Here is a 27,932-nt window from a genome sequence, read left to right as displayed (position 1 = left end):
AACATGCGCGGCTCTCCCTGTATCCACAGCCCGCCGCTGAGGTCTTCCGAGTGATACAGACAGCAGCACCGGCGCTGTGTGTGTGTGTATGTGTGTGTGAGGGTGGGGTGGGGGCGGGAGGTCAACGCACATCGGTACTGGCCTGACAAGATGGGCATCGGTTACACCTTACAGAGGAATAAGCGAGAGAGGCATGCGACTGTGCTTGCACTGAGGCTCGAGCTTGGTCGGGCTGGGGGCTGACCTCTTCTCAGTCTAGGCTATCTGCGCACTGGCGGGAAGACGCACGGCCGCCGATGGAAAGGGGCCCATGCTTCGCGCGGCACACACTGCAGTAAGGTGTCGAGCGCCTTCACACACCGTCATCACACTCCCTTGATGCGCGGCGTGTTCTTGGCTACCCTGCACGTTTCCTATTGCGCACGTGTATTCGTAGCGCCATTGACCGCCTCATGATATCTCTGTTGCTTCTCTTCTTCCCCTCCCTCTTTCCGCTGTCTGCACAGTCGTGGTGCGCGCACCTCTTCCTTCTATCGCTCTTTACTCGCTGCCCTATGCAGGCCGGCGCGTTTACCCGCGCCGCCATCCATCAAAGCTTCAGCAACCCACCGAGACGGTACAAGTGCACGGTGTGCGCGCTTCTTGGGTGTCTTCAGCACCCTCTCCCCCACCGTCTCTTTCGGCCACGCGCTTCCTTCCTCCAGGGCAGCTGGCTGTCCGGTACGAATAAACACATCTGACCAACACCTCTCTCTCCACCCAAACTGCGACGTGAGAGGAGCACTTGAAGAAAAGCGACGCCAAACGGGTACTTCTGTCTCTGTCTCTCTCGCGGCTCTCTCCGCTGCGCTCTCTGCCGTTGCTGTTGTCGAATCTTCTCGCTAGTTGGGTGGCTGGCGCTTCCGCATAGGCACAGAAACGGGATACAGGCACAGGGGAACACATCGGTACACGCGCGCACTGCACACCTCACTCTCCGCAGCACGCGTCGCCTTTGCACCATCGCGAAATTTCTGTGCGTGCGGCTCCTCAGGTTTCTTTCGTCCGCCTCGCCTCCCCCCTCTTTTTTGCTGACTGAACTGTGACGAAGGAACTGAGCATTAGCTCGATCCCTCCAGCGCGAGCGGTGACCACTGACAGCAGCGCAGAGGGTTTTATATTCTGCTCTAGTCGGGCCCCTTTCACGAACAAAGCCGCTGCTGAGCCGCCATGCCGCCACCGCTGCGCTCCAAGGCGGAGTCCGTTGTGCGCCAGGAGGCCCTCGAGATGGTAGAGCCTAAGCGGTCGATGTCCGTGCGCGACACCCTTTACGGTCAGCTCGAGTTCCCGCCGGTGATCCGCGTCCTGACGGACTCGCCGGTAGTGCAGCGGCTGCGCGACCTGAAGCAGCTTGGGAACTCCTTTTACGTCTATCCAGGCGCCACACACTCTCGCTTCGAGCACTCTCTTGGCGTGTGCTACCTTGGCATGGAGCTGTACCGCAGCATCGTGGACGGCCACCGAGAGGAGCACAGAGACTTTGGCGTACCCGAGATCGCGAATCTGACTCGTGAGGCGGCACAGAAGGACATGCACTGCATTGGGATTGCTGGCCTGTGCCACGATCTCGGGCATGGACCGCTGTCACACTTGTTCGAGTCCTTTGTGCGTTCCTCTGCGCGGCCTGAGGAGGTGCAGCTGCGCAAGTGGTCGCATGAGCAGGCGAGCATCATGCTGCTGCGCAAGATGTGGTCGGAGAACGAGGTGGAGCTGGCGGAGCTTGGCTTCACGGAAAGCGATCTGCGCTATGTGGAGCTGCTGATCAATGGCCTTGCGCCCGGCAAGGCGTGGCCGAACAACGTCGGCAGGCAGAAATGGGCGCGCTTCACGACGGAGATTATCGCCAATAAGCGTAGCGGACTAGACGTGGACAAAATTGACTACATTCAACGAGACTCCGTCGCGTGCCTCGGGACACCGACCTTTGTGTCTATGAGGCGCCTTTTTCAGGGCGCGCGCGTTGTGGTGGGCGACAACGACGAGACCTCTATCGGCTACCCCGACAAGCTGGACGGTGTCATCGAGGAGATCTTCCTCGCTCGCTCCCACCTCCACCGTATCGTCTACCAACACCGTGTAACCAAGGTAATCGATCTCATGACGCTGGACGCGCTGCGCGCTGCCGGGGACGTGTTCGAGGTCAGCAATGGCAAAGACGGCGTCATGCCGCTGCGGTCGTGCGTGCTGCACCCAGACTTCTACGTTCACGCAAGCGACTGGATTGTGCTGGCGATTTTGCATGGTAGCAGCAGTACGATAAGTGGGGCGTTGGGCAGCAGCGCGTTGGCAGAGCACGGACGCGAGAGGCTCGCCGAAGCACGTCGTATCCTGCAGCGCATCCAAAGCCGGCAGCTGTATACGACCATCGGCTCGTACCGCCACAGTGAGCAGACCTTGATCGATGCTGGCCGCCTACACTCCGTGGAAGGGTCTAGCCAGGAGGTGAAGCGGGAGGTCATGATTCACGAGCTCGTGGCCGACATTAACGCGACGAACCTAGACCTGACGGTGAAGCTGCGGGAGTGGTCGCGGCGGCATGACGGCTTGGCAGCGATTGAGATTCTTCAGGCTGAGATTACACAAACTGCTGGAGACATGGACAAGAAGCAGAGCCCTGTGAGTGCAACCTACTTCTTCAACCCACGCCAGTCTACGCACTGCCGCGTTGTACCGCACTTCTCGTGCAACGTCACGACGACGCTCTTCGTGAAGATGGGCCCGGTGTCTTCGCTGGTGGTGGTGTGCCGCATGCCGTTGACTCCGCAGGAAAAAGAGTCGCTGCGCGTCAGCTTCACCTCCGTCGCGGATCGACTTGGGAAGACGGACGCGAGCTCCTTTTCCTGCACCCCCATGAGCCAAAGGGGCCGTGCGCTCGATCCATCGCAACAGGCAGCCTCTGGCGCGCAGGACGAGTCTGCCGCCACGCCAAATCACTCGATGCTGAGCGGTGAGGGGTTCGCGTGCCGTTTGGGCGGGGGCTTTCCTGCGGCGAAGCGGCTCAGACTGGACGCTGACGCGCCCCTCTTCGAGGGGGCAGAGGTGGGCGCTCATCAAAACGGCGCATCAACAGAGTCATTGACGTTGGCGGCCCCAGCAGGGGAATCCCAGACGAGGGCGAAGGGAGCAGAGGACGACGATGACGAAGAGACAGACATCCTCAGCTTTCCTTAGGAAGTTGCACGCAGGAAAAAAACATGGTATTGTGACGGTGGCGGGCGGGCGGGGGGAGTGAGGGCCCTCGCGGGGAGGGTAGGACAGGTGGTGGTGTGGGCGAAGAGTCAACCGAGGGGGGGATGGGTGGCTGCAAGGAAGGGGGAGCAGACGGGACAGGTGAAAGTCATACATGCCTCCGTAGGGGCGCATGGCTCCTCAACGGGTGACAGCGGTGGCGGTGAGGCTCCTCAGCGATGTCTTCTTTGCCTTGCAGTTTTTTTCGAATCACCAATGACCTCCCCCGCCTCCGGTCCCCCTTCCTGGACACCGCCGCTCTGTGCTTGGTGTTGGCGAATGCGATGCCCTCCTCCAGAGGTCGCCCTGGGTGCTCACGCGCACTTCCCTCTCTCCTCCCTTCTCTCGGTGCCACGCGGTTGAGGAGGGTACCCCATCGTGCACGTCTTCTCGCCCCCGGCGCACATCCCCGAGCTCACCTGTGTATTTGTGCCCTTTTCCCTGTTGGTTTCGTCTGCCTCTCTTCCGTCGCGTTTCTCAGCCTTTTTGGCCGATGTGCTGTTGCGCCGCGTCGCAGAGCGGAAGCACCGCTACCCGTCTTCTTGACCCGTTCCCACCACTACGCCCACACTCACCGCTCAGGCGTATTGCGATGCGAATGAACGCCGATAAGATGCCTGAGGAGGTTAGCATGAGGCAACAGGCAGCAACGGGCACCTCTCGTGCGGCGTGCGCTTGGAAGTAGTCCTTGCCGTTTTGCTGCTGTTGCAGCACTCTGAGCACCACACCCAGACAAGCCTTTCCCCAGGCGAATGGCGTTTGTTGAAGTGCCGGAGGCCCCTCTCTCACTCCGCCGCCTCCCGTTGGCGGACCGGCGCTTTCTGGACGCCCTTCACTAAATCTTTACTCCGCATTTTCTTCTCCACCCTCCGCGTTGTTGCCTTTTTGGATGTTTATGCGACTCTGTGAGTGCTGACGGGCCGCGAGAAACGGCAGAGCGAACGAGCGCGAGCCCGCACACCACTGCCCCTTTCCTTTTCTGAAATCTTCTTCCCTCGCGCCTCTGCTGACCCTGTTGCTGACTGCACTCGCTGCTGCGCGCCTGTACATGCACAGCTGCAGAGGAAAGGGAACGACACCCGCGCATCAACGGAAAGGCTCGGTTGCCGTCTCGCCATCTTGTGCGCCCCTCCCTCACGTCAGCAGAAACGGCGGCCTCGCCTGCTCGCCCCCACCAATGTCTACGTCGGACCTTGCTCCGAGGCTGCCAAGCGGGCGGCAGATGATGGAGGACCACCTACCAATCACCGTGCAGGAGCAGCTGCGCGCTGTTGCGTTGCAGGTGTTGCAGCGTCTCTTCGCGCCCCTCTGGCGACGATTCCGCCTTCGAAAGTCTCGGCTGGCGCTCAAGCACAGGCTCTTCTCGAGTCACGCCTCCTGGGAGGAAGTGGAGGCGGCGGCATTCAGCGCATTGCAGCACATGTCTTACCTGGGAGCAGTGACGCGCGACTTGTACACCCTCATTGATGGCAGCCGCTCCTCCACGCTGGTTGGTGCTGCGGAGTCACCGGCGCTTGCCGCGGCTCTCCCATCGGTGGACGCAGCAACAGGCGAGGAGATACGCAACAAGGTGCGGGACATGCTCAGCGCAAGGTACGCGCAGGTTACGGTGCATGTGCAGGACGAGCTCCTGGAGTGGGAGTGGGAGCAGGCCAGTGAGGTACTTGTGCTAATCGGCGGCACCCTTGGCCGCTGCGGCACCGCTGTGGCAGTGGCGAAGGCGGCCACCACCGTAGATGGTGGATCCGGCACTGTCTCCGGCGCGTCGCTGGCAGGCAGCCGGAGCGCCTCCGCACTGACAGGCCATGGATTCTCGCGAAAGGGCAGTGTCGTCAGTTGGCCAGGGACGGGCCGACGGGCACCTGCCGCCATCTGTCGCAACGGCAGTGGTGTCGGCAGCGCGAGCGGCGTTTTTTCGGTTCCGCAAGCGTCAGCCTTTTCTCGTGGCTCATCGACCGTCCTTGGACAAGAGAGCGCACCTAGCGTGCCAGGTATGACCGGCGCCGCAGGTGCGCCGGCGGCGCCCAATAACGTCGTGCTGCACATTCCTCCCGCGACACCGGCCCCAGCGGAGGTGGACGCGGAGTTGCTGACAGCGCCGCAGGTGCTTGGTGAGTTGGCCTGCGTCGGCAACTTTCCATATTGCGCCGCCCTCTTCGTGTCCTCTCCGATAGCGGTCATTGTACGGATCCCAAAGGTGGTGTACTGCCACATGGTGAGCGAGTGCGTGACGCCGGCCGGGCAGCGGCGCCTGCTCGTGGAGGCCCTGCAGATGCGCGAGAGGTTGCTGCCGCACTTCGCACCTCTTTCCCTTGCGCGACTGCGGATATGCCCGCTGCTGACGCGTTTGCGCACAGAGCAACTAGAGCACATCCGCGACCTCATGCTCCCGCGCGTCTACGCCGCTGGCATGGAATGTGGCGAGAGAGAGAAACCGTCGCATATCTTCTTCATCCGACGCGGGGTGGTGCAGATGCAGCGAGAGGCATCGATGCCGGGAAATGACAGCGGCGCGCAGAGCAGCAACACGTCGCAGCCCGCGCCTCCGCACGAGGCCCCGCCGGCGGTGGCGTCGCACGCGAACTTCGCCTTGGCGATTCCTCGGAATCGCTCTGTGCTTGTGGAGGGGCACACCTACGGGGAAACGAGCTGCATCTTCAGCGACGCGGTAGGCGACTGCTGCACCGCCGTCACGCACGTGGACATGTACCTCCTCCCCTTTCAGGTTCTCATTCAGCTGATGAAACAAGAGCCAGAGGTGCACAGTGCCGTTTACCATAGCGCCAAGGAACTTTCGTACCTGCGCGACAGAGAGTGGGCCGGCGCCCTGTTCGGGCCGCGCCTCGTTGCTGCGGAGCTGCCAGGCGTGCACGGCGTGGTGCCCGCGGAAGGTATGCTGGCTCTGATGGCTACCGGGGCACCCGAGGAAGTCGGTGGTGGCGGTACTAGTGGCCATAGGGGAAAAGGTGTGACTGAGGTTAGCTTCCTCCGCGATCCCGTGCTCCCTGGAGGCGTGCTGGGTGAAGGCGGTGGCGGACACCACACCCTAGTTCCCGCGCGGCGCGTCACCATCTTTGAAGAGACGTCCAACGTGGGTGGCACGGGAGACCGTGCCGGTGGTGGTGCCAGGAATTCCCATGCCGTGCCACTGACGGGCGGCCGTGTGTCCTCAGCGCTGCTGGGAGCGATGGAGCAGCTGCCGCTCGTGAGCTTGCTTCCGAGCGTCACGGGCGACTTCTTCCACGCATGCCTTCAGCAGTGGCAGTGCGTCCGATACCGCAGAGGTGAGCTCATCGTCACCAAAGGGGAGGAGTGCAATCGGCTTCTCTTATTCTTTGAAGGGCGCGCCGGCATTGTCATGAACGCGGCGCTGCTGCATGAGGAGATGAAGCCTGGGCCGTTTGGCAGCGCCGACATCGCTAGCACATCGCTGGCGGCCGTCTGTCCCATTCCCCGTGGCCACGTCGTCGGGTACACATGTGTGAGGCGACATCGCTGGACCCGCAGCATTGTGGCGCTGGACGATGCTGTCGAGGTGTGGGAGCTTCGCCGCAACGCGTTCGTGCAGCTTCTGCGGACCCATGATATGGAGCGCGAAATGCAGGTGGCGACGCTACAGGTGCTGCAGCCGCTCGCAGCGCAGGAGAGGCTGGCGGTTCTTGACTACCAGCCGCTCCTCCACCCAATGCCCAGCTCGCTGTGGAAGGAACAGGCCGTACCCAACGTCCACCCTGTCGTTGTGACAAACGAAGACGCCGTGTGCTTCCCAGTGTGGCGCGAGGGCGACTTTCCGCTTGATCGCCGTCACTCCGTGATGGACGCCGCCGCACGCTCCGGTAGCGTTGGGGCTCGCCGAGCGACGCTGCCATCTCTGAATTCGATGCGAATGGCTACGGTGCTCAACGAGCAGCAGCGCAGCGCCAGCCGCTTGGAGGACTCATTGCATCTGCGTAGTCGCCGCCCTGGCAGCGCGGCAGGGTTGCTAGAGGCGGAGAGTGCCAGCTGAAGCAGCGTCGTGTGGCATCTGACAGAAGCCACACCAACGGGCTTGCCTCAAAGTCTAGATGTAGATGTGTGGTGTGTGGGCTTGGAAGAGAGTGCGCCTATCGCTCTGCAGGCTTCTTTTGGTCTTGTAGCAGACTCCCCTCCCTCATTGTCTGCGCTTCCGCATGCCTCTCTCCTTCGCCTCCGCTTGTGTGTGTGTGTGTGTTTACTGTTCCTTTCCCTTGTTGTGTCTCCGTCTCTTTGCGCCTTCCCCTCTCCCCCGGCTCTCCGCGCTCATTGATTGCTGATGTATCAGAGGGCTATGCCACTTCCATTACCTGGCGGCTGCTCTCCCCCCCTCCCCACCTATCGGGCGCTCGCTCGTCGTGCGATCGTAGGGCTTGTTTCTTGGTGGCTTTCTTTACTGCTCTCCTCCACCAACCGTACGCATGTGGGACCTCATCTACCGCCCGCACTGCTTGCCCCTCTCCGACTGTCTTGCTCGCTTTCATTCGTCCAGTCGTGCGCTTCTGCGTCTATCTGCACGCGAGTGCTTGGGGTGGCGTGCTTCAAAGCACCCGAGCTGAGGCTCATCGCTTCTCCTCCACGTCTATGGCGGTGGGATCTCCGTACCTTTTGCGGTTCTTTTTTTTGTACGCGTCTTGACGGCCGCAGAACACACTTCACTGCGTTGTATCTGAGGCCTTTCTCCCCTGCCCGTCTCTGTGGTGAGGCGAGGCAGCCTCCCTCCCCTATCCCTGCCACTGCCGAACAACTTCTTGTGGCGGCACGGAGTCAGTTACCGGTGGCGCAGGAGAGGCGGAGCGCCCCCCTCCCTGGCTACGGATGCCAGCGGCCAGGTCGCCGGATGCTGTGCCCGAGAGACCTGCACCAGTGAACACGTGCGTAGCACCCACATGGCAGGCGAGGGGCGGGCGCGACTCGAGACTGCCTCAGCCGGTCCTCACACTGCCCCCTGTTGCGGGGGGCGCCTGAGCGGCCCACTGGTCCTCTGAGGGGGGGATGCGCCAGGTGGCGGGCGGCATGCCAGGGGCGGCGGGGTGGGGGCCACCTGCGAGGCGGGTGGGTGGGTGGGAAGGGTTTGCGGCAGGAGGGGGTGGTGCTCCGATGATGGCGTGGGCCACAATGTAGCGCGTGCCCGCGGCTGCTGGGGCCTGCGCGATAGGGCGCCTGCTGGGCTGTGCCGACGGACGTCGGGCTCCATGTTGCAGGACGCCACCTATACATCACGAAGGCACACTTCTTGTGGTGCTTGTCGATTTCAATAGAGGGACATTCGCCAGTCGTTTCTTTGTTTTAGTGTGCTCAAGGCTCTTCTCTCTCGCTGCAATCTCCTGCTACCCCTTCCGGCAGGACGCATGGTTGGCGTAGGGCCCATGGCATGCCGGCTGACGTCTGTGAAGATGCGCAAATATCTACTTGAAGCGGTTGCTGATACAGACAAGTTCGATGGACCGCACAAGAAGGGAGTGGAGGCAGCGAACGAGGCGAAGACGCACTGGCGGAGTGGTACAGGCTCGTTTACCTCCTCCTCTGCTTCTTCTTTTTTACCTGTGTTGCCCGTGCCGTGCGCTCCGTCCGTTGTCTTGACTGCTGTGGATGTGCCAAGGCGGGCCCCAAAACAGGAGAAGAAGGGGGAGAGGGTAGGAAAGGTGTCGTGAACCCGCGCTGCTCCAGTAGGAGCTGTGCTGTCATGACCGTGCTGCGTAACGAAGCGAGGTGTCTACTTCGTTGTGCGCGCTCCCTGGAGGAAGTGCTACGGGAAATAAAAAGAGCTTTGGAGGGCATGAGTCCCGCTTCATCACGTCATTGACCAACCCCCGTCGTTCGGTCCCTGACATTCTAGCTCTCGTCGCTTCTTTGTCGTGCCGTTGCCCTGTTTGGCTTCTCCCGTTGCGGCGCCATCACACTTACTTCCAACTTCGATGTTCTGTGTGTGTGTGTGTGGACACTGACTCGCGGCCGGCGGGGAGCATGACGCGCACGGTGGACGCCTCATCATCGCACATATGTATGCCACGCTCTCTTCAACTTGTGCATCTGTCACTCGCCCCCTTCTCCACAGCCACAAGCGACACCTCCTTCACATATAGAGGAGCGCTCGTATACACGCCAGCCTCCACCGCATCCACGCCGCCTCCCCCCCTCTCCCCTTGCTACCCACACCTGCGCCACTGGAGTAGTTTTCGCGTGGACACTGTCATTGCCTCCCTCGCTGCCCTATTCAGCTTCCTTTTTTTTGCTCCTCGCTGCCCTGCACAGGCAAGTCGCGCACGGCTCGCTGTTTTACGAGTGCGACAAATTGCGCCCCCCTCCCTCCCTCATCCCTTCCCTCTCTCTTGCCTCCCCGTGTGTATGAGACTGCACAGCTCCCCTGACATCGACGAGAGCGCGAAAGGCGAGGGGAAGAGTACCGTGAGAAATTGGGGGAGGGGGAGAAGGGGGGCGTGAGCAGAAGTGCTTCAACGCCAAGCTTCAAGGAAGCCAGCAAAGCGAGGGAGTCGGCGCCTGGAGGGGGTGCTGCTAAGACACATCGGCTTAGCCTTATGCGCTGTTGCACGGACTCAACGAGATTCCTCACTTACTGCGCCGCCTCCTTCGGTCCCGTCCACCCCACCCCACTCCGCCCATCTCCTCTCCTCGCCCCAAGAGTGAATGTGAGAGCACAGTGGCTTAATTTATGTTTTTTTTTTGTTTCCGTGAAAAAGTTTTCCGTCTGTTATGTGTCATTTCGAGCGCATACACATTTCGCTTGAGTCTTCCCGCACGTTGCTTCGCCTGCCTTTCCTTTTCTTTTTTTTGGGGCGCCCTCTCCCCTCCCCCTGCCCTGCGTGAACCACTCTTTCCCCTCTTCCCCCCATCGTTTCTTTCGCTGCCGCCGGCTCGATTGCTGTGACTCATTAGCGGTTACATCTTTCTTTTTCGTTTATCGGTGCCGCTGTTTGTGTGTTGTGGTGGTTACCGTTTCTCTCTCTGTGTGTGTACGCCTTTGCTCTACAGAGGAGCTCTCTCATCCGCCCACTCCTCCTGTGTGCTCAATCCACTTCGTCCTCTCCGCATTTCTCCCTCCTCTTCTGGCCTTCGGTCATTTCTCCCTTGAAGAGAGAGTAGTCGCCATCACCCCTCCGTGCAGGGGCCGGCCTCTTCCCCCCACCTCTCTCTTCTCCCTGTTTTCACGGCCGACTGTGGCGCGCGTTTTGTTTGATTGGTTCGCTTTTCCCGCTCCCCCCTCCCCCTTTCCCTGATCTGTGGGTGCGTGCTCGTCAGCCTCCTCGTGTCTCTCCGCACACGGTAGTCCCTTCCTCAGCGTCCCACTCACCGATACACATCCCGTTCCATTCTCTTTTTTTTCTTCTTGTCATCCTAGAAAGTCGCTGTTATTTTGTCGTCTCGCCAACGTCTCACCGCTCCTCACTTGTACATATATATACAGACGCAGACACAGAGCGTCCTCCCTAATTCTCTGCCCCCCTTCCTTGCCAACTGAACACCTCGTGGCGCCGGTCGTCTCTGGACTCGGCTGCTGCTATTGTCTTCCGCTGCGCCGTTGCCTCCTCCGTTTTGACGCCGAGTCCACAAACGATAGGGCGCAGGGTAGGGGGCGCCACGCACCCGCGCAGGTCGTCGCGCTGTGATACGTATAACCGACCTGCAAAAGACTGACGCACAGCGCTTCATGCTGCCGCACAGCTGCTACCCCAACAGCGCGGCTGGGGCACCCAGTCACACCCAGCAGCCTATGGTGTGTCCTAATGGTGTCGCCTACGTCCCCGCCGGGCATCCGGCAGCACACGTACATGCTGCGCATGATTGCTTTGGCGTTGGCGCTGTAAGCAGCATCCCATTTCAGCATCTCTCTCCAGCTGCGGTGAGAGCTGTGTCACCAAAAATGGCTGCAGCAGGGCATCTCGGTACCGCCTACGCAGGCAGCTGCACCGCACTTAGACCCTCTGCCGGCTTCTACCCTCCCTACGCGGCGCTGAGGCAGTATGCACCACAGCAGCCGCAAGTCACAGGGGTCATGCCGGGCCAAGTGCCGCCATCACCGCAGCGCCAATCGATTGCATTCGGCACTGCCGCGCCTGCTTGCGTGACTCCGCGGCGTAGTGCCTCCACTTCTGGTCCTTCATGCGGCCTGCAAAGCTCATCCGTCTGTGTGTCTCCACCTGAAAGGAGGCGTGAGGGTCGTCGCAGCGCTCGACACCGCCACGGCGAGGCTGCCGAGACCCCCAAATCGGTCGCGCAGCTGCCTTCATCAAGCAGGCACGGCGGTCGGGGCGGGCAACGCGAGCGCTCCCACCATCGCGATGACACCCCAGCAAACGGTGCTAGATCGGCCCGCGCCCCGTCGTCGTCGACGACAGCGAAGTTTTGGGAGGGATTACCATGCCCTCCGAGCGGCCCCAACATGCAAAGTCTACCCGTGTCGCCGGTTGCAGCTGGCGGTGCGACTCCTCGTGAGAGTCGCGATGGAGGCGGCCGGCGTCGCCGGCTTCGACGCGCTACCGGTCGCAGTGAAAGGCGTCGAGACGCCTCACCGCGGTCGCAGTCAGATCAGCAAATCCATTTGGGCATGAAGGAGCCGCACCGGCGCCGCCGCCACTGCCGCGGACACCGCGACAGCGCCCGTCGTAACGTGAATCAGTCCGAGTCTGCCTCTCCGCGCTCTGCTGCAGACCTCGCTGACATCTCGCGGCACGAGCGCTCAAGCAATCGATACAGCTCTCACTGGGACAGCCCAACAAACATTGCTGCCGGGAATACTTCGACGGCAGTCGGAGTGGCGGTATCGTCTCGAGGGCCAAAGGATGCTACCAACGTCGGCACTCCAGCGCTCCACCTTGCAACAGCGGGTAGCACAATGATGGTAGCTGCCCCCCAACCGCAAGAGATTATACCTGATGTACTATCAGCCCACAGAGTCGCCTCGAACTCGTCACCAGTCTCCGTAGTGGCGGTAGCACCGTCGTCTGCCATACAGCCTGCGGCCACATTGAAGGACCGCCGACACCACCGCAGGTACCGTGACCGTCGCCGTGCTCGTCAAGCCTCGTTGACCAGGTCTGATGGCAGCTCTGACGCGGCGTCAAGTCGAAGCTCGTCATCGTACTCGTCCCCCTCCTCTTCCTCTGGTTCTGCGTCTGTCTCACGTTCTGCCTCGGCGTCCTCGCGTGACCACCGCCGCCGGCGTTGTAGAGACCGTCAAGAGCGCCGCGGCGGCCAGCGACTACCACACTCGTCGTCGCCGCCCTTGGACTTTCGACGCATGCCAGGGGATCATACCGGCGGTGCCCCTGCCTCGCCAGTGAACGACAGCGCCAGCGTCGCCCCGGTCTCCAAGAAGAGGGGGGGAGGTGGCGGCATCCTGAAGTTTTTCCGACGCAGCAAATCCGCCGTGGCTGTGGCTGATCCGATGGCCGTCGGCAACGCCGGGGCGTCGGGTGGGAAGGCGGCTGTGATGGTGCCGTTCATGGTGCCGCAGAAGGTACTCTACAGTACACCCATAGGGCTCTACGACACCTTTGTTCCGTCGCGGGTGGTGATGACTGGGCAGCAGCAGCGCAAGGTAAGCAGCCGCTCGAAATCCCTGCTGCAGTGCCCTGGCGATCACTGGCAGGGTCACTCACAGCACCCTGTATCGGCTGGCGGCGCCATGGTTTGGCGCGCTCCTCCGCAGCAGGGCGGCGGCAGCAATATCCCTAGCGGTGACCCCAGATGCGCTGTTGTGCCTCCCGCCAAGAGCAAAGGCCTCTTTGGCGGCCTGTTCCGCAAAAAGAATGTCACGACGGATTTGAGCACAGCTGCCGTGACTAGCGTGGAGGCAACCGACGCCCGCCAAGTCAGCGGATGGGTGTCCCCGTCGACTTACCCTTCGGTAAGCGGCACCCCACAAAACTTCACAATGAATGCGGCCAGCGGCATCGGATGCGCGACCCCGCCAGCGCCTCTACATCCCACGCCTCCTGGTGGCGCGCACGCTGCTGCGTTTCTGGACGGCACCACAGCAACCAATCTGGCCTTCGTGCCGAAGAGCGGGATCTTCGGGCGCTTCACGAAGAAGGGTAAGGCAGCTGTGGCGCAACAGCAGTGGCTGCAACTTCTTCAGCAGATGGAAGCGCAACGCCAACTGCAGCTACAAAAACAAATAGGGGATCAACAGAGCTGCGGCGATAGGGGGCGACACCGGCGCGAGAGCCATGACCAAGCCTCAGCGGTAGACCAGCGTGGCGGCCGCGAATCGCGCCAGCGCACGTCTGGAAACCGTAACGGCAACGCCGGTGGCCGCGGCCGCAGTCGCCATTACGCCCCCCCCCCGACAGCCTCCTAATCATGCCAAATGGCTCACCGTCGGCCCCCATCCCTCCCTCCTTCAACAGGCCCATCCCAAAGCCGCGCAGATGGTAGCGATAACAGCGTCAGCAAGGCTGCTGGCGCCCTAGCTGGCGGACAGATATGAAGAAGCGCGTGCCGGACATACGCCGGCGCGCGTGTCGCCATGACCCCTTTTGAGAAGAGGAAAGGGTGGGCGCCGCACGCTGACCGCCAATGGCGGCTGCGAACGCCTCTTTTTTCCCCCCGCTCTCTCCCTCTCCTCTTTTTGTTTTTGTTCGCCATAATCTCGCAACTGGAACGTATGTTACGCCCTCCGCTCCTCTTTGCACCCATCGCCCCGCCCCGCCGCACCGCATGCTCATTGTATCGTCCAACGTGTGTCGGTGTGGTTGAGTGCGTTCGCTTGTGCGGCTCCTCCTCTGAACCTCTGGCTCCCTCCCATCTCCACTGCCCCCCTGTCTTCCTTCCTGGTGACGGGTTGCGGTTGTCGGTATCGATCCACGTGGGTCGTGGGCTGCTTTCACTCTCCGTCTCTCATTCTCTGGCGAACTGAATGCCGATCCTCTTGGATGACCTCACTTCCTCTGTGCTGCTGCTGCTGATGCTGCTGTGTGCGTATGTGCGTCAGAGGGTCAGTAGGTGCGTGGAGAAGCAAACCTGTGGGGAGGGTGAAGAGAGCGGAGGCGCACTTGCTTGGTGGGGGTGATGAGGCTCCCTTTCTTTTTTTTCCTTCCGTCTTCCTCGGCTGCCCTGCTGTTGCGCGTCAGTGACCGACGCAGCGTTGTGATGGGGCAGTGCTTCTGCAAAGTGAGTGTGTGTGTCTGTGCGCTGTGGTGCCTAAGAGCGGCGCAGCAGCGTCTCCTCTCACTGTAGCACTCACCTGGGCAAAGGCGAAGGATGCCCGCCGGCCCACGGCGCACCTGTCAGTGAACAGAGGGTACTGAGGGGAGCAAAAGGACAACTCGAGCAGAAAAGGCCTAACCGTCACCACACCGGCCCAGCCTCGGCGCGCCGCCCGCTCCGTTGGCGCGTGCGCTCTCGTTGTATCTGCTGTCATCCGACGCCTCACCTGCAGTGCTGCTCTTCTCCTCCTTTACCTCCCTCTCCCTTTCATTGCACCCTTTCCTTTGCGGTTCACTTTGGCGAATGCGTCCCCCTTCCTCCCACACACACGGACAGCTTGACGCAGGAGCGCTGCACGCGCACGATCGTTTTTTTCGTGCGCGTGCTCGGCGGGGGCGGGGTGTGGCCTGTGCGCCTCTTTGTGCATACCGTTACGTCCTCTTTACCTTTACCTTTTTTTCGTCTTCAGTTAAGCTTCATGACTTCTCCCGGTGAGCCCATAGCGCGGGCGACAGGCTCGCAGCGGCGTGGCTCTGTCGGCGGCGCTGGCGTAAGTGCCATCACGACCGCGGTGGGGCGCCTACTGATCGACTACGCGGTGCAGCTGCGCGAAGACCTCCAGTCCGCTGGGGTACCCGGTGACGTCTCCTTCAAAGGTTGTTGGAGCGCCGAAGGCGGTAGATTGGCCAAGATAGAGGATGAATGCAGCGACTCGGCAACGGATAACGCCGTCTCGACATGTCAGAAGGGGACGGGCTTGCGCTGTGCCGTTGGCGCGGTAGACGAGGCGGCACCGCTCACAGAGGCTGATGTGGCGGAGTGCCGTCAGCGCTTGCAACGATTGCAGCGTGTGACGGGCCTCCTTACTCAGTTGGCGAGGCGCTCACAGCGTTGCCGTGGGAACGCGGAGGATGCGAGGAGGCCTTCTCTTGTCCCAAGGAGCGTAGCAGCGAGCAATAACGAGGAGGAGAGCGCTTATTGCGTGAGCTGCGAGGCGGTGCGCCAGAATCCTGTACTCATGCTAGCCCTGCGCCGCTTCGATCGCATGGCCAAGTGCTTCCAAGGAGCAGCGACGGCGGCGGAAGTGAGGCAGGCTCAGGTGGTCGGCGTGCGAGGTGCAGGCGCGACTGCCTCCGTATTGGAAACAAACCGCGCGATGGGTATCCAGCCGCTTCTGAATCTTGTCCCTCTCGCCGAAGGGGTTCTGAGCGCCTTTAGCCGTAATGTGGATATCGTATTCCGTCGTCGCCGCGCCGCCGTCGGTACTCGAGCGACTGGCAAGCGACCACGTGGCGAGGCGGACGACTCCGCTGCATCCTCCTCAGCGTCGAGAGCGGTAGCGCCATATCTGTCGAATTACTGGGAACTGCTGGCCGCCCAGCAGCGCAGGCGTCGTTTCGCCTTGTACACGACCCGTTCAGCGCTGCTGCCGCGTGTCAACGCGGTATGCGCGCCGCTGTACGTCTCTCCTGCGGTTCGTGAACTTGCGCAGCTCAACCTCGAGGCCGAGCGTCTCATGCTGCAGCGCGCTTGGTGTGTGCACACCAAGGCTCACTTGTTGCGCGAGGTGCCATGGGTCGCCCGCGATGTTGCCTCGCGCCGAGCTGCCCTGCGCGAAGAGCTGCAGGGCTTCACCGAGTCGCAGCAAGATGCCTTCCTCATCGATGTCCTCTACGCCGATTTTCTCTGCGCCGAGGGCGGAATCGTGCGAGTGTGTGTGCAACACGCGCTCTTTGTGGACCTCACTTATGACGTGCGGCGCCGAAACTGGGTTCTCATTGCGCTTCACTGGAATCTTTTCACCACCAGTGCCGGTGCGTCGCTCGTAGCGTCGCAGACAGCATTGGCAGCTCCGTATGTGGAGACCCCGTCTGTCCCACCAGGCACGACTGCCACCGCCGCTCTTCCTCCTTTGGCAGCTCACGGCACCAGCGACTCTCCCTCACCATCGTCTGATGTGCTCGACATGACGTCCCTCGTGCGAGTGTTGCCGCATGATCGCGAGGCGCTGCACAGCTTTCTGCAACTGGCCTTTGCGCAGGAGGGACTGAGTGGTGGGCTGCATGCAGCGAACCGCTTGGTCTGCGCTGTAGTCATGGACACCTTAGCGACTCAACTTCAATCCCTCCAGAAATGTTTCTTCACTGGCAGCGGACTCGGTGGGCTCGTCGAGGTGGAAGTACGTGCCGGCACGCTGATCAGCTTTCACCTTTCTCTGCCACAACTCTTCGTGCCGTCGGCGCCGGTCGTTCACGGAAAGATCACTGTGGTGGGCGGTACCGTCATGCTAGAGTGTGTGCGTGGCACTGACCTTTCCACGCGACGGGTGACGCTGCCTCTCGGCACTTCATCTCTGGTCGCCTCAGCTGCGGCGAGCGCCAGTGCCGCAGCACGGAAGTCGGCGGTAGTGGTTGTGGATATGGAGGCCCTCTTGTGGCAGTGCGCCAGGGCCTAGGCTCCCACCTAAGCGGCTCCCGCGCATTCCTGCCTTCTGTCGGATTGGGAGGGGCACGCCCCGAGAGAGAGAACGGAGGGTGGCTGTCGAAGGAGACGCCGCTCGGATAACGCAGCACGCGCGCATGCGCAAAAAAAAATGAAGGGAAGCGCAGCTGCGCTTTCGTATTGCTCTGCCAGGCACACGTGTCAGCGGCGCTGCCTTTTCACTTATGCGTTTTCGGCGCCTTGAGGATCACCGCAGGCCGGTGCTCTCTGCCGCGAATGAGCGGCGTACGCAACTGCGCCATTCGGGCACCTTTGGGTGAAGCGGAGGTCTGGGAGCCTCAACCCTCCCCCCCACGTGCGTGGAGGCACGTATGGGGAGGGGCCTACTTTCCGCTGCCTTGTTCTTCGTACACATGCAAGGGTGCACGCACGCCGTAGTCCTCTCCTCAACTGTCCTTCCCTTTGCTGCCTCCCTCCCTTCCTCCTCCTACCCCCACCCACTGCGACCTCCTCTCTTTCTCCCGGAGTCTCCGCTTTCGAGCACCATCGCTCAGCAGAAGCGCAAAGCCAGCGTACGTCAGGGGCTCTGCTCTGCTCTGCTCTCTCTCTCTTCGACGGCCGAGACGCATTAAGTTCTTATCGAAAACAACCGCGGCGCACCTCACGGCACCCCTCATCTCTTGTCTTATATCTCTTAGAGGAAAGCGGAGCTTCCGACAAGGGTGTGTGTCTGTCTGTCTCTCTTTGTATGTGTGTGTGTGTGCTCCAGAGAGTGGGAGAGAGACTGGCTGGGCACCATTCACCCCTCCTCTCATTCACTCTCCCTCTTCGTGCGTATGGCGAACGCATCAGCAGACCCCTCACCTCTGCGTGCGCCAGCGTAGCCCAACGGGTCTCTGTGGATTGCATCGTTTTACTCTGTTTTCGTCTCGCCCACGCACGCACTCATCGACTGCGCGTGGCACGAGTGCTGACGAAGTTTCTGTGTGGGCACCTCCCCTTTCACATCTGCCTCCAGAGAGTCGCGGCTGATTGCGTTCCTACAAGGCCGATGACGTCCACGATTTACTCCCCTGGGCAATCAGGGAACATTGGCATTGTAGAGCAGCCGCAGTCTTCTCTTGCGGGCTCGGCAGGCTCTCCACTCGTCCGCTTCAGCCTCCTCTATCGGCTAAGACACCACGCACACTCTGTCACGGCGCGCAACTCGGCCTCACCGCAGCGTGCCGGGTCGCGCCCCTCCCCTTCACGGGCAGGAGAGCGATGCGACTCCTGCACCGCACACATGAACGACACCTCTCAGAGGGAGAGAGCGGCGGCAGCTAGCTCGGACTACTCGACACCACCGCATCGCAGCAGCCGGCCAACCTCGACGGAGCTCTTTGCTCGGCTCTCTCCCTCCTCTGTCGCGCTGTCGCCCTCTCCCGCTACCAACACGGATGTACCGTTGCTGTCGACGATGGATAAGCGAGAGCTGTCTAAGGTGATCGTGCGCGATGCTGTGTTCGGTCGCCTGCTAGACTTGGTGCCGTCACGGCAGCACATCCAAATAGCCGTCTGGACGCTTTCGCCGTATGTTATTCAGATTGACGGCGCCGTCACGGTATGCGCCATGCCTCGAGATGCCCATAATTCCGGACCCGTCCGTCGCGCTTCGCGTCGCGCTGCTTCACGTGGCGGCAGCAGCGCCTATGAAGACGTGGAGAGCATGCGTGATATTGTACGTTTGCGCGTTGGGGAGATCGTGACGGACGCGCACCTTTTTGCATGCTTGCTGCAGCCCTATTTGGGGGACGTTGGCTGCCGAGGCGATGTAATTCAGGCCTTCGTCGACACTGTGGGGTAAGCGCTCGGCTCCTGTTCTCGTCGCTGTCCTCGGACCGCCGCATGCATGTTTGCTTTTTTTTCGTTCGAGGGCTGCTTTGTGTCCCCCCAGGGACTTTTTTATTTGATTCGCTCTGTTGATGTGGCCAAGACATCTGCTCGTGAGCGCGCGTGTGAGATTGCGCATGCCTGTATGGCCCCAGGCAGCCGCCGCAGCTAGTGTCAGTGGCGGAGTGGGTGGGGTGGGGTGGCAGGCGCGCAGGGGCCTGCTGTAACGGACGCCTCGCTGCCACATCGCATGCCTCCTTGCTTTTAGTCTTCTGAGCGTCATCAAGAGCTGTGAAGGGAGCTGCTGCTCGACTAGTCCAGCCACACCAAAGCTACAATGTGATGAACCGGTGCAAGAAAGCAAGGCGCCGTGAGAGCATGCCAGCAGCAGTAGGGGGAGGAGGAAATATATATATATATATATATATATATAGCGGAGCCGGAGTGCAGAGAGGCAAAGCAATTTGCTTTTTCGTGAGCTCTCCTCTCTTTTGCCCTCGGTTCACGGTCACGTCGCGCTCACCTTAGTCCACCTAAATCACCAGAGCACCTAGTAGGTGCCTATGTGTGTGTGTGCGCGTGCAGTGGCTGCGTGCGACGGCGAGGACGCGAGAGAGGAGATGTTTGCGTGTGTGGATGGCGGACAGAAAAGCTGTACTGCGAGGCTGTTGTATCCGTTGCACCATCGCTGCGACGGGTGAGCCTTTTTCCTTCTGTGTGTGCGCATGTCTCCTTTTGCTGTCCTTACCCGACGTACGCAGCCTTTGACTGGTGCCGATCCTCTGCGTAGTCCTCCCGCGCTCGCTCGCTGCCTCGCTCGAGGCCACTTCCACACCTCTCCGTGCGGAAGAGGCCATCACTCTCTTTCTCGCTGATTGCCGCTGCCGCGCTCTCCATTCCGTTCATCTCCCCCGGATCCCCTTCTGCATGTGCGACACTTACACACACACACCTTAATGCGTCGCTCTCCTGGACTCGCTTGCGCCTCCGTCATGGTTTATCTTTTCTCCAGAATTGGGCGATCGCTACTGCCCACTTGGCCGGTGCTCGTGAGGCGAAAAAGCAGGTGAGGCGCGAGCTCAACGAGACCTCGCGCTTACGCGCTCTGCCTCACCTGCCTCATCCCTTTGGCATACGCTGCCGCGCCTCCGCCAAACCGGCAAAGCGGCGCACACATGGCCGGCGCACCGCCTCCTTCGTTCGTGCGTACGGCGGCGCGCACGCTACAGCACGATGTCCGGACGCTCGCGCACTGGGACCCTGCGGCGAACAGTCTGCAGTGCGCGATTCGGGACGCCGCCTACCTGGTAATTGATCTGCCACGCTTCTTCATGTACTCGCACAGCAACTACGGAGCCATGCGGCGCTACATCCGTCAATCGCGCATCAACAAGGGCAAGATCAACCCCGAGGACTTCAAGGAGGTGGACACAAACGTGCTGCGGGAAAGCCTCATTAAGTACGCACAGGCAAAAGGTCCGCTGCAAAAGATTGACTTTCGGTGGTTCTACTGGATGTATGCTGTCATGATCATCTACGCCGGCTGGCAGGGGATGCAACTTCAGTCGTTGCTCGATGAGCGTCTTGATCGGATGGGGGCCTCGTTGGAGCAGCGCCGCGATATGTACGATGACGACTACCTCGAGGAGGTGCGTCCGCGTTAGTGCAGAAGCAGGCGCCGCGCAGTGTGTATGTGCAGTGTTCAATAGGGCGGCGAGGCGAAAGGGTGCTGTCTCTATGCATCTTGACAGCTACTTTCTTTGGGATGCCGTTGCTACGCTGTTGGGGTACGTGCTGGATGCCACTGCGCGCGACGGCTACGTGGTACATAGCTGTCAGCGGCTTACGCAGTGTGCGCGGCGAGCCCACAAGAGGCCGCCTACGCTCCTCGGTGGCTGATGCCTTCCCGCTTGTGCGTCTCTCCTCTCTTTGGCTCCGTTTTTTTTTTATTCTCGGTTTCGAAGAAGGATGGGGCGAGTGAAAAGGCCTCTTCTCCTCGCACGGCGCGAGGGCTGGCGAAGGGGAAAGCGTCCCTTGGCAGAGGCAGAGGGCAATGGAGCAAAGACTGGGAGTTCGCGGCTGGGCAGACACGCAACGGTGCCCCGCCGAGAATGCTCCGCGCATGGTGATTGCATAAGAGTCCGAGCGGGAGAAGAGCATTCCCGCAGGATCCGCTACGCGTACCGTGGAAAGTGGAGCAGTCCCAGAGGATCTACCGCGATCGAAGCACTCGGTGTGTTTGCTGGGGATGCTGGCGACGAACGAGATAGAGAAAGCGAGCGAGCCTCGCGTTTGCCGGCGACATGGAGCCCGTGCGACTGCTTTGCTCAGGCGTGCCGAGCCGCCCGCGGTGACTGCCGCCATGATTCCGTTTTTATTGTATTTGGCTCTGCGTCAAGCTGCGAGGCGTGCCTGCCAGGAGCCCTCCGCCACGAATTTCGATCGTCACGCCATCCCGCCCTTTCTCCCTGCAACCGGGATATATATATATATGTGTGTTTCGGAGGTCAATGGCGCACCGTCATCGCCACCACCGTCCCTCCTTTTCCACAGTTGCTGCTTCTGCTGCTGCTGGTGCTGGTATGCCACTCTCCTCCTCTCCTCTTCTCCTCCGTCGCTTGCATTCCTTCATGCTGTTCTGAGCTTACTTTTTCCCCTGTGCCCTGACCCGCTCCCCCTCTTCCACGCGCGAAGCAGCGAGGCACACATCAATTAGTCGAACATGGAAAAGGGCGGACGCGCATCCTTGTGGATTTGACGCCTACATAACAGACAGTTGGCGTACGAGAACGTGCTTGAAGGACGTGAAGGGCAACAGACTTACACACACACACACACGCAAGCACGCTTACTTACACAGAAGGCTACAGCGTTCCACATACCCTTCTCGGTTCTCTGTAGCCTCCCCCCTCTCTCTCTCTCAGCTTCCAACTCTGTTCTTGGTGTGCTCGCCATTGTAATATAATGGAAGAAACGCGAGATAAATACGAGCAGCTGCTCGCCAACGTGGACTGGCATTCACCGCACCCGCCGAAGGGCTATCAATACGGAGCTGGCCGCGGGGCAAAGGGCTTTGTCACAACAGCCGAGCTCACCACCAACGCCAACACGAGGGCGAAGATGACCCGAGACGAGAATGATTTCTTCGCCGCAATGGAGCGGCTGGAGGAGCGCCCGCCGGCATCGAAGCGTAAAGACGCCAAGGGGGCGGCGAATCAGGTTGGCGGGCGCCACGTCAGCGGTGTTTCGAGCATCCATGCTGGAAGCGACTCTCCGAGGGCGGTGAAGCTCTCGCTGGAGGACCTTGCCACGCTCGAGGTCACGCCCTCTCCCACGGCGGCCAAACCTATTACCGCTGCAGCTTCGCACAGCGTCAGCTCAGGGTCTGCGCCACCCCGGCCCTTGATAGTGCCGAACTTGTCACCTCATGCACCTGGCCCAGGGGCACCGGCCCCGCTGGTGGTGCGCAGTGCTCGGACGGAGGAAGGCGAGGCTGCCGAGGAGCACGCTTTCGCTGATGAGCGTGTGGTCACAGCCTACGACGTCTTGAAGGGTAAGGTATCTGCTGTACAGGCAGGCCTGCACAGCGTGCTCGAGATGGGGTCGACCGAGGAGCAGACAACGTGGATCACCCATGCGCGCGCCTTCCGTGAGATGGGAATGACGCGTCGCGCTTATCAGACGCTCGTCGATGGGTGCGCGGTAACTGGAAAGAAGGGCAAGCGCATCTGGGAAGAGCGGCTGCGCTACCTTGCAAAGGACAACGACACCGGACGCCGGCGCCTGCTTGAGGAGGCCACTTCAGCATGTCCGACGGAAGAGGAACTCTGGATACAGCTGCTCAGCTATGTACCGCCCCTTGAGCGAGTTCAGTGTCTCCAGCGAGCGGTGCTGGCCTGTCCGTCAAGCGAGCGCCTGTGGCTGCGCCTCGTCCACTACGTGCCCTCCTCTCACGACCAGCGGGTGCTGCTACAGAGAGCGCTGCAGCATACTCCGACGCTGCCGCTGCTGTGGGCGCGCCTGGCGCGGCTCGAGACGTATCAGATAGGCAAGGAAATGTTCCAAGCCGCAGCGGCGCGCTTTCCTTCCTTGGCGCTCATCATCGAAGCTGCCAAGTACGTGGAGTGGCACGAGCTCGCGCACTGCTGGGCCTGCCGATTTCGATCCACGGGCGCCGTGCTACAGCCCTCGCGGAGTGATGGTCCTCATGTTTTGGCAGCGGAGGAGCGCCATACAGGAAGCACGCCAACTACAGTGGCGATGTTCGAAGCCGTACAAAGGGCTGATGCAGGGGTGCACTCCCTGGTCCGCACCGCGCAGCACAACTACCTTGACCTGAGCGAGGCGGGGTCTCGACACGCCTGGCTCTTACTCGCGCTTTCGCTGCTGCATGACGGAGGCGCTGAGAGTTTCGATGAGGCCGAGGCATCGAGCGCAGATGGAGCGGCGACGGCGGCTCCTCGCGTAGCGACCGCAGCGCCAAGCGTGTATGTGTGCACGGCCGCGCACATGTTTCTCTGCATCGTGGATCCTAACGACAAGAAAGGCGCGGCGAACGCCGTCCCGGTGACGTGGCTGGAGGACGTGGTGGCGCTTCTCCCCGCTGGCGCAACGGGACAACACAGCGTGCAGTGCGCTCTCTGGTACTCGTGGCTGCGAATGCATCAGCAGCAGCTTGAGTCGATGGGCAGCAGCGACAGAGCCACGGAGGCGCTAGCGGGGGTGGGCAGCAGCACCACCGCGGAGGTCACCAGATCTGCCGCTATCATTACGCCCCGTAACATTCTACCTCTGTTCGCATCTGCTATACTGTCGGCCTCTGCCTCAGTTTTGCAGAGCGACTTGCCTGTGCTGTTACGCTGCGACAGCGATAACGCAGCGGGAAGAGAAGAAGGCGCTTCACTGTCATCGACCACGTGTGAGCCCACAGCCGCAGGAGTAGCTGTCAGTGCCTGCGCCGTGAAGCGAAGGGCGGCGGAGGAGGGGGAGGAGGAAGAGGAGCTTGGAAAGTCGTCTGTAGCGCCAGCGGCCACCGCTATGACGCCCGGGCCTGTGAATGCGAACGTGGCAGGCGCTGCGCCTGAGCTTCCGCCTCCTCCTCCCCCCTTGCTGGTGGTGCTGGCCTCTCTGCTAGGAGCTGCGAAACACATCGCTGCCCCCGTGGCCTGCGCACGCGGTGATAACGTAATCGGCCGCGAGGGCCCCGACTCTCGACTCAATGAGGCCTTGGAGCTTCTCCTTGTAGAGGTGCCACTGACGGTGTCTGACGCGTTGTACCGCCGTGGCTGCTTCGCGGCAGCCCTCTCTTTCATCGATGATCTTTTGTGCACGATCATCTCCAGCGCGATCAGGAAGGCCGCTGAGGTCCTGCGCTTGTACGTGGCACGTGCCAAAATGCTGGCCGCGGTTGGTGACACCATGGCGGCGGATGCCTGCTTGATGAGCGCCATCGATGCAGCGAAGGGCGCCGCCGCAACTGCACAGCACCAGCAGCGTGAAGAGGTGGTGTGGGTGAAGCTTGCCGTGCTGCGCCGTAGTCGAGGGCAGGCGATCGATGCGCTTGTGGCGGACGGTCTGCGACGATGCCCGCGCTCATCTCGGCTGTGGCTCATCTGGCTCGATGAGAGGCGGCGCGCTATTCAGAAGCGACAGGACGTGCTAGCGCCAACTTCAGCTGCGGTGTCTCCAGTCGACCTGCTGCGGCAAGACGAGTCTCTTGCGAGCGACGTTCGTGAGCTTCGCATGCTCTGCAAGAAGGCTCTCAGTCCTGATCACTGCCGGACTGTGGCGGCGGTGTGGATCTTTGTGGCAGCCCGCGTGGAGGCAGAGCTGTTGCGTAACATAGCGGTGGCGCGCGCGTTGCTGACCGATGCGCTCTCGGCATGTGCTGCAGATCTTCAGCGCACGCGATCGCACGTCTTGGCGCGTGGCGTGCCGGCCCAGGAGCTCGAGCGGCAAGCTAGAGCCGCCGCTCGCATCGGGGTTGCACAGGTCATGCTGGACGCTCAGTACGGCACACCGGGGCAGGCTCTAGAGATGGTGCAGGAGGTGCTACAGAGGCTTCCTAAGACACGCGAGGGGACCTTTGCTATGGCACAGGATGATGCCCTTGGTGAGTTGCTGGGACTTTTTATTTCACTGGAGCCGCCCGCGTCCCGTGGCAGGGCTGCCGCGCAGGTGATGCGCCAGTGGAAGTCACGCGAGCCGCTCGCCTTGTGTGCGGTGGCGCAGCTGTACTTTGCCGCTGGACAGTACGCCCGAGCGCTGGATGAAGCAAAGAAAGCGGTACAGCTCAGCAAGGGTCGATGCGGCGATGCCGTGGGGCTGCTGTGGCGGATGGCGGAGGCGCCAGTGATGCAGCCCTTCATGCGCGAGGCGGTAGCAGGAAAGGCTCCCGACGGATGCGGCGAGGATGGACAGCGTGACGTGGCGCTTGTTGACGCCGCCTCTGCTGGGGCTTTGACTGCGGATGCGATTCAGCAGTGGGTGCTAACTGTCATGAACTCTAGCGGCAACACCGGCGTCGGCAGTGGCAGCAGCAGCATCAGCGGTGCGAGCTGCTCGCCGGCCGTCGAAGATAGCGCGGCGCCTGCGTCGGGTGGCAGTCTTGCTGCACCATTCGCCGTCGTTCCAAACAGCGGTCCTCTCTGGATCACCGTTGCCAAAGTAGAGGACCCCGGCAATGTGACTCTCCTTGGCTATCGTCGGCCGGTGGCTGAGATGCTTCGCGACGTCGCGCGCCGCATCTCTCTCACGTGCCCGGTGGCTGCGAGTCCCGCGGCCCCTTTGTAGTGCACTGCGCAGGTGAGCCATACATCTGTGCCGCATGAATGACAACTCCCGAGGGAACAGCAGCAAAGAAGACAACAGAACAAGCACAACACCTGCCAGGACGGTGGCCTCGACGTGTGCGCACCGGCGGATACATGCGCGCACCTGAATCCAAGCACTGGGCGGAAGATGAAGCAGTGCCGGCGCCGTTGCCGCGCCGATCCGCCGGCGGGGGTGGGGTGGGGAGCGGGAGTGGATCGCAGTGCCTGAGGCGGCTCGTCTTCTCTTCCTCGAAGACGGCCGACTAGACAGTCGATCCCGCGTTGCCTGCTCCTGTCCTTTTTCTCTTCATGGCGACACTTTCGGGGGAGGGGGAGGCGGAGGCACGTGCACGAGCAGATGGATGTAAGGCCGCACCTCGGCTTTGCTTCACCCATGCTGTCCTCTTCCCCCCACCGCTTCCCTCCTTCGACCTCACGTCCCCGTTTTCCCTGCGTCCATCTCTCTGTGTCTACCGCCTTTGTATGGGCTCTGTGCCTCCCTTTTCCTCTTTTTTTTCGATGGGCATGCGCTCTGGCTGCAATCGCTGACTGCTGCGCCCGCCTGCGCATGCCGCTCGTCTCTGCGCGTCCCCCCCTCCCACCGCTCTCTCGACCTGCAGTCAGCAAGCGCGTAGTACGGCGGTGCGAGCGAGACCCTCATAGCACAGAGCATCTCTTTACATCTAGTATGTCATCCGGTAGGAGCTCCTTCTCCGCCGATTCGGACTCGGGAGACGAGTGGGCGGCTCCGTCGCAGCCGCTCGCGGAAGGCAACGTGGTTTCGGCCGCTGCTGTTGTCGAGGCACCGGCCGCGTCCGCGGGTGGTAGTCGCAGCATGGAGGCGATGGACGCCGTCGAGCGCGACTTGGCTGGCGCGTGTGTGTCTGTGCTGTTCGAGCTCCCCAACGGCGAGACGCATCCGGCAAAGTTCTTCATGGGCCAGAGCGTCGCGCACATGAAGGCGCTTCTGGAGAAGGAGAGGGTCCTGCCGTACGAGAGGACGACCCTCTACTTGGGGGACCGCATGCTGTTCGACCCCCTGTCATTGAGCGACCTCCCATTCGACCCTCGCGTCGAAAATCACGTGAAAGTGGAAATGACCACCTAAGCGCCGCGGCTTGCCTGCGCTCCTTCGCCTGTGTCTCCTCCCGACCGACTGCCTCAGATCAACGGAACCCCTCCTCTTTCGTTGTCCTCTTTGCGGGCTGCGGCGCATAATGCGACTGAGGGCGATGCCTGCGGCACCCCTCCCACACACCGAGATGCTAGCTGCGTGTCGCGCCTTGCTGGGGCCAGAGATCGAGACGGTGGTGCAGGTCCCAGGGCCTTTATACAGGGCTCGAGCACATTGACGGGAGGCTGCGGTGTGCACTGCACACCTTCGCACAAAAGGAGTGCCCCTCCCCGCAGCGGCCCCATCTTTGCCAGGCGCCCACGCTGCTCAGGATAATTTTATGTGCGCGCGACGGTGCCACTCTGCCTCTGCCTATGAGCTGGGCGGGAGTGGGGGTGGGAGGGGTGTGCGCCGCGTGATTTCATGCCATCTCTGTCGCTTTCATTTTCACTCGCCCCTGTTGAGGAGTGTTTCGTGGTTATCCTAGTGCTCATGCTTTCACGGCGTGGCACAGCGCCGACGGGGCTACCGAGACATCATTGGGCGCTACCGTGGCGCTCAATCGCTTCATCTCTGACTGGGGTACCGTCGCCTCGGTGCCAGGTAGACACTGCAGGCTTCACCTTCGCTCGATTTTTGTTAGGGGTGCAGTAGAAGCCGAGGCTGCCCCCCTGCAGATCAACGCCCCTCTCCTCCCCCCACCCAAGATTATACCCTTTTCACGAATCAAAGGGGAGGCGTGATGCACCGCGGTTGAGTAACCGAGATTTAAAGGAGCGCGCGTGCCTGCCACAGTGACAGAGAGCAGTGGGCTTCAGAGTGCCGCATCGACCCTGATGGTCGCGACAGCGCGAAGGCGCATAAGGGAAGGCAGGTGCACCGTTCACGCCGTCACACCTGCCCTTGCCGCACCACCTCTACTTGACTGCGGGGTTTCGCTGACGCTTAGGATACATCTGGCAGCGGAGCTCATAGGTAAGAGCACAACGAATGACATCTCGCCTAGTCGAGCTGGCTTGCAGACAGTTCTCGGCTCCCAAGCGGATGCAATGGCGCACAGCACTGGAGGGAGTGCCATATGCGTCTCGCACGCACCGGGCCTCTTCCCGGTGTGCTCGCCCGAGAGCCTGGCGGGCTCGCTCTTGGACGAAGACCGTCTCGAAGCACCTTCACCGCGAACAGCTCTCGATCATGAGCACACATCACAGATGCCCATCCTGTCCGCGTGCTTCACGCGAACCGGC

The 27,932-nt window shown here is 61.5% G+C and overlaps 8 protein-coding genes across 8 annotated transcripts; all 8 read left to right on the top strand.

Annotated features, from left to right (window-relative positions):
- Nucleotides 1–1,209: 1,209 nt before the first annotated feature.
- LSCM1_01906 (uncharacterized protein) lies at nt 1,210–3,210 on the top strand (the record flags this gene model as incomplete). The annotated part of the gene is made up of 1 exon (XM_067319504.1): nt 1,210–3,210. One exon carries the CDS (start codon nt 1,210–1,212, stop codon nt 3,208–3,210), a length of 2,001 nt encoding a protein of 666 aa, XP_067176053.1.
- Nucleotides 3,211–4,444: 1,234 nt separating this feature from the next.
- LSCM1_01905 (uncharacterized protein) lies at nt 4,445–7,273 on the top strand (the record flags this gene model as incomplete). The annotated part of the gene is made up of 1 exon (XM_067319503.1): nt 4,445–7,273. One exon carries the CDS (start codon nt 4,445–4,447, stop codon nt 7,271–7,273), a length of 2,829 nt encoding a protein of 942 aa, XP_067176052.1.
- A 3,675-nt stretch (nt 7,274–10,948) lies between these two features.
- LSCM1_01904 (uncharacterized protein) lies at nt 10,949–13,600 on the top strand (the record flags this gene model as incomplete). Its single annotated transcript, XM_067319502.1, has 1 exon — nt 10,949–13,600. The coding sequence occupies one exon, from the start codon at nt 10,949–10,951 to the stop codon at nt 13,598–13,600; it is 2,652 nt and encodes an 883-aa protein (XP_067176051.1).
- A 1,326-nt stretch (nt 13,601–14,926) lies between these two features.
- Nucleotides 14,927–16,903, top strand: LSCM1_01903 (uncharacterized protein; the record flags this gene model as incomplete). Its single annotated transcript, XM_067319501.1, has 1 exon — nt 14,927–16,903. The coding sequence occupies one exon, from the start codon at nt 14,927–14,929 to the stop codon at nt 16,901–16,903; it is 1,977 nt and encodes a 658-aa protein (XP_067176050.1).
- A 1,038-nt stretch (nt 16,904–17,941) lies between these two features.
- LSCM1_01902 (uncharacterized protein) lies at nt 17,942–18,736 on the top strand (the record flags this gene model as incomplete). The annotated part of the gene is made up of 1 exon (XM_067319500.1): nt 17,942–18,736. The coding sequence occupies one exon, from the start codon at nt 17,942–17,944 to the stop codon at nt 18,734–18,736; it is 795 nt and encodes a 264-aa protein (XP_067176049.1).
- A 1,201-nt stretch (nt 18,737–19,937) lies between these two features.
- On the top strand, nt 19,938–20,426 carry LSCM1_01901 (uncharacterized protein; the record flags this gene model as incomplete). The annotated part of the gene is made up of 1 exon (XM_067319499.1): nt 19,938–20,426. One exon carries the CDS (start codon nt 19,938–19,940, stop codon nt 20,424–20,426), a length of 489 nt encoding a protein of 162 aa, XP_067176048.1.
- Nucleotides 20,427–21,726: 1,300 nt separating this feature from the next.
- LSCM1_01900 (uncharacterized protein) lies at nt 21,727–25,554 on the top strand (the record flags this gene model as incomplete). The annotated part of the gene is made up of 1 exon (XM_067319498.1): nt 21,727–25,554. The coding sequence occupies one exon, from the start codon at nt 21,727–21,729 to the stop codon at nt 25,552–25,554; it is 3,828 nt and encodes a 1,275-aa protein (XP_067176047.1).
- A 708-nt stretch (nt 25,555–26,262) lies between these two features.
- LSCM1_01899 (uncharacterized protein) lies at nt 26,263–26,682 on the top strand (the record flags this gene model as incomplete). The annotated part of the gene is made up of 1 exon (XM_067319497.1): nt 26,263–26,682. The coding sequence occupies one exon, from the start codon at nt 26,263–26,265 to the stop codon at nt 26,680–26,682; it is 420 nt and encodes a 139-aa protein (XP_067176046.1).
- Between the last annotated feature and the right edge of the window lie 1,250 nt (nt 26,683–27,932).

The sequence above is a fragment of the Leishmania martiniquensis genome, chromosome 32 (assembly GCF_017916325.1).
Source record: "Leishmania martiniquensis isolate LSCM1 chromosome 32, whole genome shotgun sequence".
In the NCBI taxonomy this organism is placed as follows: domain Eukaryota; phylum Euglenozoa; class Kinetoplastea; order Trypanosomatida; family Trypanosomatidae; genus Leishmania; species Leishmania martiniquensis.
This window is presented reverse-complemented; position numbering and strand designations above follow the sequence as displayed.